Source organism: Ranitomeya imitator, chromosome 1 (genome assembly GCF_032444005.1).
Source record: "Ranitomeya imitator isolate aRanImi1 chromosome 1, aRanImi1.pri, whole genome shotgun sequence".
NCBI classification, from domain to species: Eukaryota; Metazoa; Chordata; class Amphibia; order Anura; family Dendrobatidae; genus Ranitomeya; species Ranitomeya imitator.
In genome coordinates, this window is record NC_091282.1 from 890,620,738 (window position 1) to 890,636,542 (window position 15,805).

Sequence of the window (15,805 nt, forward strand, 5' to 3'; positions counted from 1 at the left end):
TAGGCTCTTCAAAGTAGCCACCTTTTGCTTTGATGACTGCTTTGCACACTCTTGGCGTTCACACATAGCGTCCTGTCCCTGCGGGTTCTCCCGCAGCGGATTTGATAAATCTGCAGGGCAAACCCGCTGCGGTTATCCCTGCAGATTTATCGCAGTTTGTCCTGCGGTTTCCGCTGCGGGATTTTACCCCTACTATTGATGCTGCATATGCAGCAATATGCAGCATCAATAGTAATGTTAAAATAATAAAATAATGATATACTCACACTCTGACGTCCCGATTTCCTCGGTGCTGCAGGCGGCGGTCCGGTTCCAAAGATGCTGTGCGAGAAGGACCTTTGTGACGTCACGGTCATGTGACCGCGACGTCACCGCAGGTCCTGGTCGCATAGCAAACCTGAGACCGGACGGCCGCGTGCAGCGCTGAGACTTCAGAGGTGAGTATATCATTATTTTTTATTTTAATTTAATTCTTTTTTTTTTTTTACACAAATATGGTTCCTGGGGCCTGGAGGAGAGTCTCCTCTCCTCCACCCCGGGTACCACCCGCACATTATCCGCATTACTTTCCGCATGGGAAGTCACCAGACCTGAACCCAATCGAGATGGTTTGGGGTGAGCTGGACTGCAGAGTGAAGGCAAAAGGGCCAACAAGTGCTAAGCATCTCTGGGAACTCCTTCAAGATTGTTGGAAGACCATTCCCGGTGACTACCTCTTGAAGCTCATCAAGAGAACGCCAAGAGTGTGCAAAGCAGTCATCAAAGCAAAAGGTGGCTACTTTGAAGAACCTAGAATATAAGACATATTTTCAGTTGTTTCACACTTTAAGTATATAATTCCACATGTGTTAATTCATAGTTTCGATGCCTTCAGCTTCAGTGTGAATGTACAATTTTCATAGTCATGAAAATACAGAAAAATCTTTAAATGAGGTGTTCAAACTTTTTGTCTGTACTGTATATGTACAGTATGTGTGTATGTATGTGTGTATGTATAACATGTATATGTATGTGTTGTGATTTGAATCTTTTTTTCCTTCACGTATTCTCACACACACATGAGCCCCAATTGCTCAGTGTATTGGATTTAAGATGTCGGGCTATACATTTCTGTCCTTAGCATATCCTAATGACTGTGTTTGTGCTTCTCAATTACAGCCCGGAAGAGATGCAAATGGAGCAGCGTTAGCCTTGTTCACTGCTAGACTTCATCGGCCGGATGTAACCACGCATAAGGCAGTTCTCCAGGCAATTATCTACCAGCTAGATAAAGCCATTGAGAGGTAATTTATTGAAGAGTGATCACTTAATTCTTTCCTTCCCATCAGAGCACAGCAATGTACCAGGGGAAGCTTTGCGATAATCTATTTTAGTGAAAAATTAGTAATCCGTTTTGGGCAAATGCTTTATTGGTGTATGGAGAATATGATTTGGGATGGTATTGGTATTTCAGTGAATGACATTATTTGCCAGCATGCGAAAACAGATCTCCTTATATTACTTTATTGATTTTTATCTTTACTGCCTGTTCTGTGCCAGTATTACTTTCTGGAAGAAAGCCTGTACATTAATAACCATATGAATGAATAAATGAATAAGATGCTGGCAGGCACGGAAATGAAATATTACTTGGATACAAGCGATTTCCCCAGAGCCCATTATATATTACAGATTGGATGAAATTGCTGGTCATCTGAAACGAGTGGCCATTGTTGACAAGTATTGAAATATTTCCTTTGGTCTGGATTTTTGCTGTTACTGGTACAATATGTAAGGGTATTCACGTTGTGACTTTGTAACCTTTTTCCCCATGCAATTTCATCCCCAAAACAGAAGGATTTTAGTCCCGGCAAAGTGAAGGAGATTCCTGAAGTCTCACGCACTCGTTGCTTATTTTTTCCTTGCAGATTTACATCTGCAGCATGTCAATTCTTTTAGCGTATTTGCAGATTTCATCATACTAATGAGTGGAGAAAAAGCCGCAACAAAACCACACAAATTGTAGGCGGTTTTTCCTGCCAACACATCAGTGTTTGCAGCATACTTTAAGGCCTCTTTCACATTTCCGTCGGTACGGGCCAACGTGAATTTGTTGCACGACGTGGGCAGCGGATGCAGTTTTTCGACGCATCCGCTGCCCATTCTGCAGTCCGGGGAGAAGGGGGCGGAGTTTCGGCCGCGCATGCGCGGTCGAAAATGTTGGACGCGACGTACAAAAAAAGTTACATTGAACTTTTTTTGACAACAGTCTGCCAAAACATGACGGATGCGACGTGTGGCCATCCGTCGCGATCCATTGCGAATACAAGTCTATGGGAAAAAAAAACGGATCCTGCAGGCACATTTGCAGGATCCATTTCTTTCCAAAAACAACGCATTGCGAGGGATCTGTAAAGACGGAAGTGTGAAAGAGGCCTAAAGTGCACATACCCTAAAGTGAAGACAAAAAATGCAGTGTAGATTTTGTGAGTGGTTAGTACATTAGTCTCCTTTTTTTCTTTTTTTTTTTTAATCCTGTTTTTTTATCATAGGGTGGAGACACAGAGGAATGGGCTCATCTTCATTTACGACATGATTAATTCCACTTATGGAAATTTTGATTATGAGCTTTGTGTAAAGATATTGAACCTTTTAAAGGTATGTTGTTGAGTGCTACTTTGTTTTTAATACTTATGTTATCGCAGTTAACCGAGGCCAGAATACTTTGTCACGGTACATATTTTAATTGTAAAAACTGACCTAGAAATGAAAGTTTAAATTCAACATGAAATATAATTGTCCTATTTGTCTGCAGCATTTCCTTCATGATGGTAAAAATGTCAGTCTTGTAGAAATACTGAAATAATGGGCTAATCTGCTGCTGATCGTTTCCTCCCTTGTCTGTTGGCCTGTGAAGCTAATAAGTGGGGCTTAGTTTTTTTAGGGGGGTTTTATTTAAAGGGAACCTGTCACCCCGTTTTTTCAGATTGAGATAAAAATACTGTTAAATAGGGCCTGAGCTGTGCGTTACAATAGTGTATGTAGTGTACCCTGATTCCCCACCTATGCTGCGAAATACATTACCAAAGTCGCGGTTTTCGCCTGTCAATCAGGCTGGTCAGGTCAGGTGGGCGTGGTGACATCGCTGTTTCTTCCCCAGCTTTCCGTTGGTGGCGTAGTGGTGTGCGCATGTCCAAGTGCCGAATCCACTGCGCGCAGGTGAAGAAAAAACGCGCGATCTGCGCTATTACCCTTGTCATCGGTGGGGGCGGCCATCTTCCTGAGGCCGCGTGTGCGCAGATGGAGTGCTCTGCTGCACGGGGCTTCAGGAAAATGGCCGTGGGATGCCGCGCGTGCGCAGATGGAGATCGCAGCGGCCATTTTCCTGAAGCCGAGATGCAAACTCCCCCCCCCTCAGGCGTTTGTAACTAAAAGAGCCACCTTGTGCAGCACTAATGCTGCATTCTGTCAAGGTGGCTCTTTTATTTGGGGTCCCTTCCAAAGCTGCAGTATTCGTTTTTTAATTTGCCAACCTTACCTGTAGTCTGTCCAGGGTGCATGTCTTTTCCCCCCAGACACAAACGCCTCCCAGCCATCACTCGGGCTCCTTGGGGCGCCGCCTCCTGTGCTTTCATTAACTTCCCCGAGCCTGCGCTGTAAGTTCCCATCATGTGATGAGTCGAAGGGCAGCGCAAACTGCACATGCCCGAAAAGGGAACTTACAGCACAGGTGCCGAGATGTTAATGAAGGCACAGGAGACGGCGCCCCAAGGGGCCGAGTGATGGCTGGGAGGCGTTTGTGTCCGGGGGGGAAAAGACATGCACCCCCGGACAGACTACAGGTATGGCGGGCAAATTATAAAAACGAAAATTGCAGCGTTGGAAGGGACCCCAAATAAAAGAGCCATCTGACAGAATGCAGCATTAGTGCTGCACAAGGTGGCTTTTCTAGTTAAAAACGCCTGGCTGGGGGGGGGGGGGGGGGGGGGGGGCGGACGACAGGTTCCCTTTAATTGGTCAGCAGCAGAGCATAAAATGAAAGTTGTGTGGTGATGGAACAAAGTGGGAGTAGTTGATTGGGGAGCGGAGTGATTGATGTGTGATGTCCATCCTGTAGTACACAGGAAGTCCAGAGACTGACTTCCTGCCTACACATAAGAGCATGTACTGGACTGTTGTGCAGCCTGGGAATCAGCTGCCTATGAATGTTTTTAAAAATGTATTGATCCAGTTGAGATGAGAAAAATAATCACACAGCTATATGTTCAATATAAATCATTCTGGAGTGCTACTTTAAATGCAAATGCTCCAAGATCTAAAACAAGAACATCTTTACCACACTTCCACATTGGGAAAGTTGTCTGCAAAAATGTTACACATATGTTATCTCAAGTGTCATGTTTGTTTTCTTCTTTAATTCCCATTTACTAGAATTTATTATTATATAAGCAGGTGATCGGAGTGTATATCATGCCAATGTTTATCAGCTGTATTTCATAACCTGTTGTGGAGTCATATGGAAATCTTCTGTAGGATTCTTTTTTTTTTTTTTTTTTCCTCCCTTATCTGTGTTCAATTTTTCATTCCTTCCTTTTGTCTCTAGGGTGCTTTTCCTGCGCGGTTAAAATGTGTTTTTATTGTATCCTCTCCTCTTTGGTTTCGAGCTCCATTTGCTGTTTTACGCCTTTTCGTCCGAGAAAAGCTGAGAGAACGGGTAGCGTATTATATATTTTGTATATGTTTTGCTTTTTTGTGTTTTGTTTAGTTTTTTTTTTTTTTACTTTTGCTTGTTGATTTTGTGATTTTTTTTTTTTCTGTAAGCTGTAATAACGTATTATTGTAAGCTCAATTAGTTGATATTTTTCTACTACAGGTCCGGATTATCTGTAAAGTAGCATTGTCTTTGAATGTATCTTGTTACTTTGGACATTGATGGGAGTGCCTCTTTACATTTTGTATCCTTTTAATATATTGCAATGATCATTATATAGCAGTGTGTGCTTACAATTTCTCATTTTGCTTTTCTACCCAGCTAATTCTACTCTTTTCCTTGAGGTCTATGACATCACGTGATTAAAAACTGACCAGCTGAGTCCTTTTAAGCTCGATGTAGAAACAGGAGGTCAATTTTCTCTGAGTCATAAGTCACTGCAAAAGTCCCTAACGAGGGGAGGGGGCGGCTAGGTCTGGAGGTGAAAAGCGGAGTGATTTCTGCCAGGAAAAGAGTTCTTGTTTCTACATACAGCAAAGAAAAAAAGAATAATTTACTGAGCAATATAGCAAAATGAGCAATTGTAAGTACACAGTGCTATATTGTATGATGGATGCAATATGTTAAGAGAATAAAAACTTTGATTGGAGAGCTTCTCCAAAAGTATCCATTTTTTCCCCCCCCACAAATCAATAGTTTGCATGAAAATAAGAAACTTGGTACTAAAACTTGTTAGAGAAATCCTTCGCCTCCTGGACTGATAGTTCTCCAAATTTTAAATTCACGGATAAAATCTGTCTTCAGTGAATATAGACTTTCCCATTACTGAAATGGTAGATAAAAGTTGGTGCTCATAATGTTCTATGGAGAACTGTAAATGACTGAGGAGAGCGTGCAGCATAATGTCTGTCACTACCTCCTCCTCCATAGAATATTAAAAGCACCAACTGTCTCCTCCAATCTCTAATGTGAAAATTGGCCTTCACTGAATACAGATTTTACCCATGCATTGAAAATGATCAGTCCATAGATATACCGTAAGTAGATTTCTTTGATCAGATATATTACAAAGTTTCCTTTTTTCATGTATACTATTAATTTCTAAAATAAAAATTTAAAACCGCAGTTATTTATTTTAAAGCTTGTTTTTCAAGCCAAGTTATTGCAAATGCACTAAGGAAAGTGGCCATTGAACTCAGTAGACATTCATTCAGTCCATTGTTTTCTACGAGTTTCCCTGTGGCCTCCATACGGCTAGGCCATTTGGTAGTGACCCTATCCTAATGTTTCCACCACAGGTGCGAACAGTAAAAGCCCACGAGTTGGTGAACCACATACCGAAGGAATCTTTACCAGAGCATTTGGGAGGAACATCTAAAATAAGCCATGTTGCTTGGATTCAGGCATGTGTTAATTCTAGACAAGGCCAAGAAAATGGAGACTGCATGGACCATCTCTTTGTGATCTACTCCTCGGAGCAGAATCCTGTGAGTGATCGACTGAACTCTAATTGCACCCAGCAGAATGTGACTGACAATACCAGACTTATTCACAATCATTACCATGAAAACAGGACTAAGAATTACGCCGAGACGCACAGAGTGAGTGGCTGTGTGCACTGGAATGGTTCTGCCGTTGGCGGAAACTACGATTGTTGTGAGAAGAGCTCCAGCGTAAATACAAACTGTAGGAGACCACCTCCTCAATCGGAGACCCCTCCGGACACGCCATTGTATAAACAGCCTACTGACAATCCTTCCATCCCGCCTTTACCCCAGAAAGCTCGACCACTGCCAGCAGACATGGAGCAATCCTTACACATGCCTGAAGAAGGAGGCATGACGGTACTAGGTCTGGTGCAGCACGTCAAGAGGATGAAAAAGAGGGGCATTTTTCAGGAGTATGAAGAAATTAGAAAAGAGCCACCAGTCGGTGCTTTTGATGTATCAAAGTAAGTGTCAGCCTCCCTGTAAGGATAGTAGGAAGATTGCAAGTGCAACAGAAACAACCCCATTTACATTTGTAGAACAGATTTTTTTTTTTCCAATTTAGTACTAAAAAAAAATGGTGTCTTAAATGATTTAAAACTACTAATAACTGTGGGGCACACATTTACAGAAAGCAAATGTAACAAAATGCAACATTTGGGGTGCCAATGGAATGATAAATGCCCCCCATAAATGTTTTTAAATTCCTTGTCAATTCAAGATATTTACTGTAAGGGCTCCTTCTCACTTGCGAGAAATACATCCGAGTCTCGCAGGTTAAAACCCTGCTCTGGCGCCGACACTCTAGAGCCGAGCGTGCAGCTCCATGTATTGCTGTGCGGCCGCACGCTCCGCTCTGGAGTGCCGGCGCCACAGAAGGGTTTTAACCTGCGAAACGCGGACGTATTTCTCACAAGTGAAGGAGCCCTAAGGGTGCTTACACATTGCGTTTTCTCACCCAATTGTTGGTCCCCTTAGGGCTTACATCCAGACCCCACCCCAACTTTCCCTGTAAAATGGGATTTCGGTGTTTACACCGACTGGGCCGTTGGCTAAAATGGTGCCGACAGAGTGCATGTGTGCTTTGACATTCATCGTTTTCGGTCATATACTCTCACTGCAGGCGGACACCCAGTCGCAGTCTACTACCACGGAGTGGCTGCCCCCAGTAGGCGTATACGCCCGAAAATGATGCACGTTGTAGTTTATGGCCCTGTCCGCGCATACGTCCGAATCCTGCTTTGCAGGAGGGGGTATCCAGTTGTACACCCTGACAGGACCAACGAACGGGTGACAAAACACAATACGGAGGCACCCTAAGGATATGATCACACAAGGCTTTTTGTATTTTTAACGTGGATTTAGGAGCAGATTCTGGTCCAAAATGTACATTGGGGAAAAATAGCTTAAAATACTCTTATTAAAGCTTCCTTTGTCTTGTATGGGATAATATGGCAATTGTTCACATGGTGCTGAAGTTGGTTTCCACATGGATAAAGCCACATGTCAATTTTTGGTGTGTTTCTGCTAGAAAAGCCTCCAATTATCAGCAGAAAACTGCTTCATTCACAAATGGCATAAAAAATGTTTTTTGTTGTGGAGGTCAAATAATTCTGCACATGTTGGATTGGAGCCCACGCTTAACCCCTTAGTGACAGAGCCAATTTGGTGCTTAATGACCAGGCCAATTTTTACAATTCTGACTGTCACTTTGAGGCTATAGCTTTGGAACGCTTCAACGGATCCCAGTGATTGAGACTGTTTTTTCGTGACATATTGTACTTCATGTTAGTGGTAAAGTTTCTTATGACTTCGTTTATTTATGAAAAAAAAAACAAAGTTAACAAAAATTTTACGATTTTCGTACTTTTAATTTTTGCACCCTTAAGTCAGAGAGTGGTGTCACACAAAATAACTAATAAATAACATTTCCCACATGTCTACTTTACATCAGTACAATTTTGGAAACATTTTTTATTTTTTATTTTTTTGTCAGGACGTTATAAGAGTTAAAAGTTGACCAGCGATTTCTCACTTTTTTTTTTTTTTAGGCCACCTCACATTTTAAGTGGGGAGTCAATATGACAGAAAATACCCAAAAGTGACACCATTCTAAAAACTCCACCCCTCAAGGTGCGCAAAGCCACATTCAAGAAGTTTATTAACCCTTCAGGTGCTCCACGAGAACTAAAGCAATGTGGAAGGAAAAAATGAACACTTTATTTTTCTTTACACAAAAAAATAAATTTGGAACTTTTTTTTTTAAATTTTCACAAGGGTATCAGGGGAAAGTGGACCACAAAATTTGTTGTGCAATTTCTCCTGAGTACGCTGATACCTCGTATGTGGGGAAAAGCCATTATTTGGGCCCATGGCAGGGCTGAGAAGGGAAGGAGTATTGTTTGACTTTTTGAATGCAAACTTGGCTGGAATCAATGGTGGTGCCATGTTGCATTTGGAGACCCCCTGATGTACCTAAACAGTGGAAACCCCCCAATTCTAACTCCAACCCTAACCCCAAAACACCCCTAATCCTAACAATAACCACAAACCTAACCCTAATGGAAAAATGGAATTAAATAAAAACAATTTATTTTTCCCTAAGGGGGTGATAAAAGGAGATTTTATTCACTTTTTTTTTTTGATCATTTTGATAGACCCTATCACAGTGATCAAAATGAACCAATAGGAAAAATGTCCTATTGTTGTCAGGTGCAGGCCGGCAGATCTCAGCAGGCACACGCGCCGGCCATTTTTTTTTTTTCTCGGATGATGCAGGCGGCCCGGGGAGACTACATGGGAGAAACAGGGACACCGGAGCAGAGGTAACTGGGGGATCAGGGGACCACATTTCTCTCCTGATGTGCAATCGCATCAGAGGAGAGAGAAATTTAATGAGAAATCAGACTTCTTTTTTTTTTTCGGTTGCCGCTGTTCTGTTATTAACGGCGATCGCAACACTGGAGTCGGTAAAAACCGACCCGAATCATGTTTTCTGGAGTCTCGGCTACGCCCTGGAGAAATTCCAATTCTGGGGGAGCTATCCACTTTTCTCAGCACCGTTAAAAAGCGGCGCTGAGGCATAAGTACCCTTAAGTAACGTTGTGAAAAGGCGTATCGGCGGACGGTAAGAGGTTAAAGTTAATCTGTCAGCAGGTTTTTGCTATGTAAGCTGAAGACCGCATGCTGTAGGAGTTAAAACACAGCTTTCAGTGATGCCTCTCTTTTCAAGCCCTGAGGTTTTGTTTGTGTACAATGATTGTTTTAGCACCAGTAGGTTATCATTGCTGTGACCAGCTGGTCATTTGAGCCCTGGTTGGACATGCCCCCTCCCGTGATAGGCACCTCACTATCTAAGGACTTTGTACATGGAGAGCCTGGTGTGGGCGGGGTTAACTTCCTCAACTCTACTTCATTCTAAACCTAAAAGCACTGGTCACTACAGCGCACTGGTCACTACAGCGCACTGGTCACTACAGCGCACTGGTCACTACAGCGCACTGGTCACTACAGCGCACTGGTCACTACGGCAGTTTGCAATTTTCACTATGCAACAGCCATTGCTGCTTGTTTCTGGAAAACACCCATGGAGTCCAAATGAGCACTACAGATGTAGATAAATTCCCAAAGTAGTATAATTTGCAGAATGGGGTCACTTGAGGGGGTTTCTGCTCTTCTAGCTATTAGGGGCTCTGTATATGGAGTCCACAAACTCTTCTTGGAAAATCTGCGCTGCAGGAGGTAAATAGCATTCTGTACATACCAAATCTCTCCGTATGGCTAAGTAGTACTGCACAGCCACATACGGGATATTGCCACGTTCAGTAGAAACTGTGGGACAAATTTTGGTGCCATTTTTACCCACTTGTGTGAAAATGTAAAATCTGGGGCTAAAACTAAATTTTAATGGTAAAGATGTAGTTATTTTTTTCTTCACTGCTAATGGCTACAAATTGTATGGTGTAATTTTTCCTGTTACCGTTATTAAAATGCAATATTTGTGGCTAAAACATATTTCGGGAAAATTTGATTTATTTTTTTTATTTTTACGGCTCAACCTTATAAACTACTGTGAAGCACCTTTGGGGTTCAAGGTGCTTACCATTCATCTAAACACATTGCTTAAGGGGTCTAGTTTCCAAAATGGGGTAACTTGTGGGGATTTTCACTGTTTAGGTACATCAGAGGCTCTCCAAGCACGACATGGCATTTGCCAATTGTTCCAGCAAATTCTGCGTTCAAAAAGTCAAATGGCGAAGGAGCTCTGCCGTTTGCCCAAACAGTGATTTTCTGCCTCATATGGGGTATCTGCATGCTCAGGAGAAACTACACAATAAATTTTGGGGTCCATTTTTCCCGTTACCCTTGTCAAAATTAATAATAAAAAAAAAAAATTGGAACTGAAGTCTACTTTTTGTGGGAAAAAAAGTTAAATGTTTGTTGGTTTTTTTGTACACATTCCAAAAACTCTTGTGAAGCACCTGAAGGGTTGATAAACTTCTTGAATGTGGTTTTGAGCACCTTGAGGGGTGGGTTGTTTTTAGAAATGTGCCACTTTTGGGTATATTCTATCATATGGACCCCTCAATGTTACTCAAAATGTGATGTGGTTCCTAAAAAAAATGATTTTGTTGGAAAAATGAAAAATTGATGGTAAACATTGATTCCATTATAACTTCCTAACAAAAAATGTCCAAAATTGTGCTGATGTAAAGTAGACATATGGGAAATGTTTTTTATTAACTATTTTGTGACATCTCTGTGATTTCAGGGCATGAAAATTGAAAGTTGGAAAATTGTGAAATTTTTGCCAAATTTCCCTTTTTTTTCCACAAATAAATGCAAGTCATATTAAATATATGTTACCACTATCATGAAGTACAATATGTCACGATAAAACGTCAGAATCATCAGGATCCGTTGAAGCCTTCCAGAGTTATAACCTCATAAAGGGACAGTGGTCAGAATTGTAATTGGCCCGGTCATTAACGTGCAAACCACCATTGGGATTAAAAGGGTTAAGGCTTTATTCACACACACACAAAACATGTAAACTTGAAAACCCGAAATTTGAACTGCATTGCTGCACTAGAAATATGAAAAATAAGAGCGTCCTGCACTTGCCTTACCTCGCTGAGAATAAACGTCTCCATCTGAATGGGTACATGTGAAACCTCTTCCTAGACTAAAATTCTCTCTCTGTGGAGGGGTATTGGACCTGCTGTAATTAAAACACCTGAAGCTAGGACCTGGTATAAGAGAGATGCCGTAAAGGGGCTACCAGGTACACATAAAATTGGCCATTTTTATGCGCTAAACGCTCTCATTTTTCATATTTCTATTGCAGTAATGCAGTTCAAATTTTGTGTTTTCAAGTTTACATGTTTTAGCGCTGCAGTGTCCTGCCTTATTTACTTAACTATATACGAGTTGGCGACTCTAGGTTCAGCACCTGTTCACACTTAGGGTATGTTCACACGTTCAGGATTTCCATCCTTTTTTTTTCAGGACAGTTTTTTTTAAAAAACTGCAGCTCTTGGCAGAAAACGCAGGTCCTTTTTTTGTCTTTTTTTGTCCGTTTTTGATGCGTTTTTTGATGCGTTTTTTTATCCTTTTTTTACTGTGTGTTTCCTAGGAAGCTTTTTAGGGCTAAAATGGCTGAAAATACCTAATCCTACCCCTACCCCTACCCCTAACCCTACCCCTACCCCTAACCCTACCCCTAACCCTACCCCTAACCCTACCCCTAACCCTACCCCTAACCCTAACCCTACCCCTAACCCTACCCCTAACCCTACCCCTAACCCTACCCCTAACCCTACCCCTAACCCTACCCCTAACCTAACCTTAGTGAAAAAAAAAAAAAAAAAAATTCTTAATTTTTTTTATTGTCCCTACCAATGGGGGTGACAAAGTGGGGGGGTGTCATTTACTATTTTTTTATTTTGATCACTGAGATAGGTTATATCTCAGTGATCAAAATGCACTTTGGAGCGAATCTGCCGGCCGGCAGATTCGGCGGGCGCACTGCGCATGCGCCCGCCATTTTGCAAGATGGCGGCGCCCAGGGAGAAGACGGCCGGACGGACACCGGGACGCCGGGTAAGTATAAGGGGGGGAGATTAGGGCACGGGGGGGGGGGGCATCGGAGCACTGGGGGGGGCATCGGAGCACTGGGGGGGGGGGCATCGGAGCACGGGGGGGCGGGATCGGAGCACGGGGGGGCAGCCACACTCCGCCCACGCACTTCCGCCCGCTCCCCCGCACTTCCTGCTGCAGCGGTTCTGCACATCAAATCGCAGTAAAACCCGCAGATATATTTTTGATCTGCGGGTTTTACTGCGATTTTGACCTCACAATGGAGGTCTATGGGTGCAGAACCGCTGCGGTTCAGGAAGAAGAATTGACATGCTCCTTCTTTTTTCCGGGAGCTATTCAGCGCGTCTTTTTTTTTTACAATTTCCGGACCATGTGCACAGTGTGTCCTGTTTTCCATAGGGTACAGTGTACTGTACCCTGCATGGAAAACAGCTGCGGAACCGCAGCTGCAAAACCGCCGCGGTTCCGCGGTAAAAAACGCACTGTGTGAACATGGCCTTAGTCTATGTTTGGATGTGCCGGTCAGGTTTTTGAAATTTATTCACACACACAGACCCAATTCATCAAAGCAATTTAGACATAATTTTGGTGTAAATAGTTTTGGAAAGTTGAAAAAAAAATTGTACAACTCCCAGTTATGCAAAAATGTTGTAGCTTTTGGCATTCACACTCCAGGTTCTCCAAGCTTTTGCCAAAATGGGCTGAGCTAGGGTTGGCCCGGGGTGTGGCACCACAGCTCATCTAACTTATCATGAGCTGTGGGGTACCTTACGCCAGAAATCTTACTCCAGTCCTGGCCAACGGATGCGCATGCCACTCTTCAGACACTCCAAATTCATTGCGAGGTGTGCACCTCTTCATGATCAAGTGTCATACTGCACCACACTCCCTGGTCTTGATGAATTGGGGGCAATGAGCTCTTCTACACCCAGTAGTGTATTTTTAGCAAGCAGCCAGATTCACTCTCAAGGCTGTGGCGTGGTTGTATTTCATTGTGGCCTGTCTGCTAAGGTGTTTTATGACACCCTCTTTAATTGAACTTCACCCTACATTCTTTGATGTGTCTACATTTCGTAGAGACTGCACATGCTGTTAGCTGATGTATAACTGATTCACCTGCCTATTTAAAGATTTATGATAAGAATATGAACTACTCATCACTTCGTTAGTCATAAAGTCCTTCTGACAGCACCTGATTATCAATAATGACATGGATCAGGAGTGGGTCAGTACATTTTCCTTAGAAACCACATGAGAGAGACACTGGCGTTGAGGAGGGCCGAATCACACATGAGACTGGTTCAGCCCTCCAAGTCACAATCAGAATTCAGTTACGGTAGATTTTTACATTACTAAGCCAACAGTTGGTGCTGATTAGTTTCTTTGTAGAATCTTATCAACGCCATCTCCTGTATCAGTAATATAAACATTTGTCTTCATTAAATACAGATTTTCCCTGTGAATTGAGGATGAATGATCAGTCCGGGAGAGAAAAGCAGATTTCTTTGATCGAATACAAAGTTTCCTATTTTCACATGTACTGTTGATTTATGAAATAGAGTAACTGTTTTAAGTTACTCTGGGCAAGAAAAACGAAAATTACATCTACAGAATGAGAGGAATAGAACTAAGCAACAGCACGTGTGAAAAAGACTTGGGTATACTAACAGGTCACAGACTGCACATGAGTCAAGAGTGTGATGCAGCAGCAAAAAAGGCAAACCTAGTTGTAGGATGTTTTAAGCGAAGCATAGAGTCTAAATCACGTGAAGCAATTATCTCCCTCTGCTCCTCCTTGGTCAGGCCTTATCTGGAATACTGTATCCAGTTCTGGGCACCACATTTCAAAAATGACATAAAAAAAACTGGAGCACGTTCAGAGAAGAGCTGCTAGGATTATGAGCAGACTTCAAAGTATGTCTTATAAGGAACGATTAAAAGATCTGGGAATGTTTAGCTTGCAAAAAAGCCCAAGAGGAGACTTAAAGGGCACCTGTCACCCTGAAAATCGTGGGTGAGGTAAGCCCACCGGCATCAGGGGCTTATCTACAGCATTATGTAATGCTGTAGATAAGCCCCCGATGTTACCTGAAAAAGGAGAAAAAGACGTTATATTATACTCACCCAGGGGCGGTCCCGCTGCTGGTCAGGTCGGATGGGCGTCTCTGGTCCGCTGCGGCGCCTCCCATCTTCTTTCCATGACGTCCTCTTCTGATCTTCAGCCACGGCTCCGGCGCAGGCGTACTTTGCTCTGCCCTCTTGAGGGCAGAGGATAGTACTGCAGTGCGCAGGCGCCGGAAAGGTCAGAGGCCCGGCGCCTGCGCACTGCAATACTTTGTCTGCCCTCAACAGGGCAGAGCAAAGTACGCCTGCGCCGGAGCTGTGGCTGAAGATCAGAAGAGGACGTCATGGAAAGAAGATAAAAGGCGCCGCAGCGGACTGGAGACGCCCATCCGACCTGACCAGCAGCGGGACTGCCCCTGGGTAAGTATAATATAACGTCTTTTTCTCCTTTTTCAGGTAACATCGGGGGCTTATCTACAGCATTACAGAATGCTGTAGATAAGCCCCTGATGCCGGTGGGCTTACCTCACCCGGGATTTTCGGGGTGACAGGTTCCCTTTAATAGCTGTCTACAAATATCTGAGGGGATGTCACAGTGTAGAGGGATCATCCTTATTCTCATTTGCACATGGAAACACGAGAAGCAATGAAATGAAGCTGAAAGACAGAAGATACAGATTAGATATTAGAAAAACTTTTTGACAGGGTGATCAATGAGTGGAACAGGCTGCCACGAGAGGCGACGAGTTCTCCTTCAATGGAAGTCTTTAAACAGAGGCTGGACAGACATCTGTCTGAGATGGTTTAGTGAATCCTGCATTGAGCATGGGGTTGGGCACGATGACCCTTGACGTCCCTTAAAACTCTAACATTCTGTGATACTCAAAGCTGGGGCTTCCCTCTGCAACCAGGCCTCACAGGTCACTGTGCGTTCCATGACCAACACAGGAAAAAGTACCACTGTAGGGAATGCATACCACAATGCTATTTATTTGTGGTGTGCATTCCCTACAGTGGTACTTTTTCCTGTGTTGTCCATTTTGCTTGCCACTGGCATTGCACCCGCTTATTAATAACCTTCATTAATAGTCCGCCTAGGCTCCACTACTGTTGCGCAACCCAGGGCGTGACATGATGAGCAGGGAGCGGTGAGGTCTGGTTCCGACCAAGAGTGAACAAGCAGGAGCCATGATGGCAGAAAGGGGACCGTATGTTAGGCAGAGAGCAGTGATTCCTGCTGTCTGGTCCTCTTTTTTTTCTTCCGCTGTCAAATCAATCTTTGACCTGTACAATCGAAGCCTGGATTGAAAGCACCACTAACAAAACCGCCACAAAATGCGGCAAAAAATTTTACTTGGAAGTTACGTATGTAAATGCATAATTTTATGTTAATTTACGTAAATAAAACAGAAATGTGAAAGTAGCCTTGGGCTGTGTGCACAAGTTGCGTTTTTTTTTTGCGTTT

At 43.2% G+C, this 15,805-nt stretch overlaps 1 protein-coding gene across 1 annotated transcript in view; it reads left to right on the plus strand.

Moving 5' to 3' along the window:
• Nucleotides 1-15,805, plus strand: part of LOC138653074 (tyrosine-protein phosphatase non-receptor type 9-like) — a 75,120-nt gene that overhangs the window by 39,335 nt on the left and 19,980 nt on the right. Inside the window, exons 4-7 of the mRNA XM_069743190.1 lie at nt 1,159-1,283; nt 2,532-2,637; nt 4,583-4,693; nt 5,989-6,641. Coding sequence (XP_069599291.1) covers nt 1,159-1,283; nt 2,532-2,637; nt 4,583-4,693; nt 5,989-6,641 — 995 coding nt within the window. The remainder of the gene's footprint in view (nt 1-1,158; nt 1,284-2,531; nt 2,638-4,582; nt 4,694-5,988; nt 6,642-15,805) is intronic.